The sequence below is a fragment of the Pyxicephalus adspersus genome, chromosome 12, assembly GCF_032062135.1.
Source record: "Pyxicephalus adspersus chromosome 12, UCB_Pads_2.0, whole genome shotgun sequence".
NCBI lineage: Eukaryota > Metazoa > Chordata > Amphibia > Anura > Pyxicephalidae > Pyxicephalus > Pyxicephalus adspersus.
The window spans coordinates 963,778-965,250 of record NC_092869.1 but is presented as its reverse complement, the minus strand read 5'-3'; the positions used below and the strand labels follow the sequence as shown (position 1 = coordinate 965,250).

At 49.8% G+C, this 1,473-nt stretch overlaps 1 protein-coding gene across 2 annotated transcripts in view; it reads right to left on the bottom strand.

The window, feature by feature from the left end:
• Positions 1-1,464, bottom strand: part of LOC140341919 (mothers against decapentaplegic homolog 4-like) — a 10,910-nt gene extending 9,446 nt beyond the window's left edge. Inside the window, exon 1 of one of the 2 annotated variants that reach the window (XM_072427863.1) lies at positions 1,285-1,464. Coding sequence is in view for 1 of the 2 variants with exons in the window: in XM_072427862.1 (XP_072283963.1) it covers positions 692-787 (96 nt within the window). In the remaining variant the exon portion in view is untranslated. Of the gene's footprint in view, positions 1-691; positions 915-1,284 lie in introns of those variants that run through there. The other variant, XM_072427862.1, reaches the window with a different exon arrangement.
• Between the last annotated feature and the right edge of the window lie 9 nt (positions 1,465-1,473).

Below are 1,473 nucleotides of genomic sequence, written 5' to 3'. Positions count from 1 at the left end.
ACTCTATAGGGGTATAATGAGACCCTGACCCCAGGAGCTTACAGTCTGCCTAATTGTACACACAGGTCTTTGTGGTAGACAGGTCCTCTTACTGGGGGGGAATCTCTGGAATTTGTAGGAAGGAGGGAAGTAAAAATGTGATGAATGACAAGGAGCACACAGCATGACAAACACAAGTGAGGGACAACCTCTGATTCCATGTTGGGGAGGGGGGGGATGGGTCGCTGGCCCTTCCCCCCTTAAATGCACTTAACTTCTTCACTGCCTGAGCCCTCCCCCCACAACCACAGTGCACTTGGTGCAATTTTCATAAAACTCATCTTTCCACCTATAGCTGTACCAGTTTTAGGTGCACTGGCCCTTTAAGTCATGTGACCTCACACATTTGTGTCACATGACCATAAATGTAACATTGTATCTATGTGACAACATTCTGATACAAACTAACAACTGTGACCACCAGTGGGGTCACCAAATGGTCAATGGAGGTCAATGGAGGTCCCAAACTGGCCACCAAATACAACCACTGGGGACACTGCAACCAACCGCCCACCGGCGCCATCCACTGGCAGATGAATCACAACTGGGAAACTAAAAAGTCACCAAAATCAGACTAAATTTTGGGGGCCTTAAATTTTTTAATCAAGCAATTTTCCCCATTGTGCGTATGTGGGGGGGGTGAATATCTTACCACATCGGAAAATCCATCTCCAAAGATGTCATCTTCATCTCCTGGGATGGGGGGGAGGTACTGGGGCCCCCCAATGTCAAGGCTGCCATATGGCATTGTGATTTACCAGGCTGGGGACACAACTGGAGCTCACACTGCCCCTTCCTAGCACTCGCCCCGCCTCCAGCAGGCTTTAATGACTACAGGTGACCACAATCACCCAGCTGGATATTTAACCCTTCTGAGGTACAAGGATAGGACTGCTTAAAAAGGTTTTATAGAAAGAGTTTATCAGGACTGATTAGAGGGGCCCAATCCAACAGGGAGAGGAGGCACATTGGGTGAAGGGGTCATGGTGGGGGAGAATATTCCCTGCGCACAGCCAACTTCCTGTCCCAAAACAGAATATATTGAATGAGATCAAGAGAACCTGTCAAAGGAAGGGCTTCTAGGCTACACTCGAGGGTTTTGCTGAAATTGTAACCCTTAGAAAAGGTGATGCAGAGAAGGGCCCGGGGCCAATGGCAGATTGGGGGTATAAGACTGAATAGAGGGGGAGGGGGGGGGGTACACCAAGTCAGGGCATGGGACACGGGGCGGTTAGTGGTACTTACGATTCCTCAGCTGGATGTACAGAACCTCCAAGGTATCATCACCCAGACCCCAATGGGCATTCACGTGGCCTTTGTGTCACGCCCAACCAATGCTAACATATTCCCCCCAAACTACACTTCCTTCTATTACCCCCTCTCTGGTCTCACAGCTATAACTGCCCTGTCTGACCCGTCCCTTGCCCCTACCTC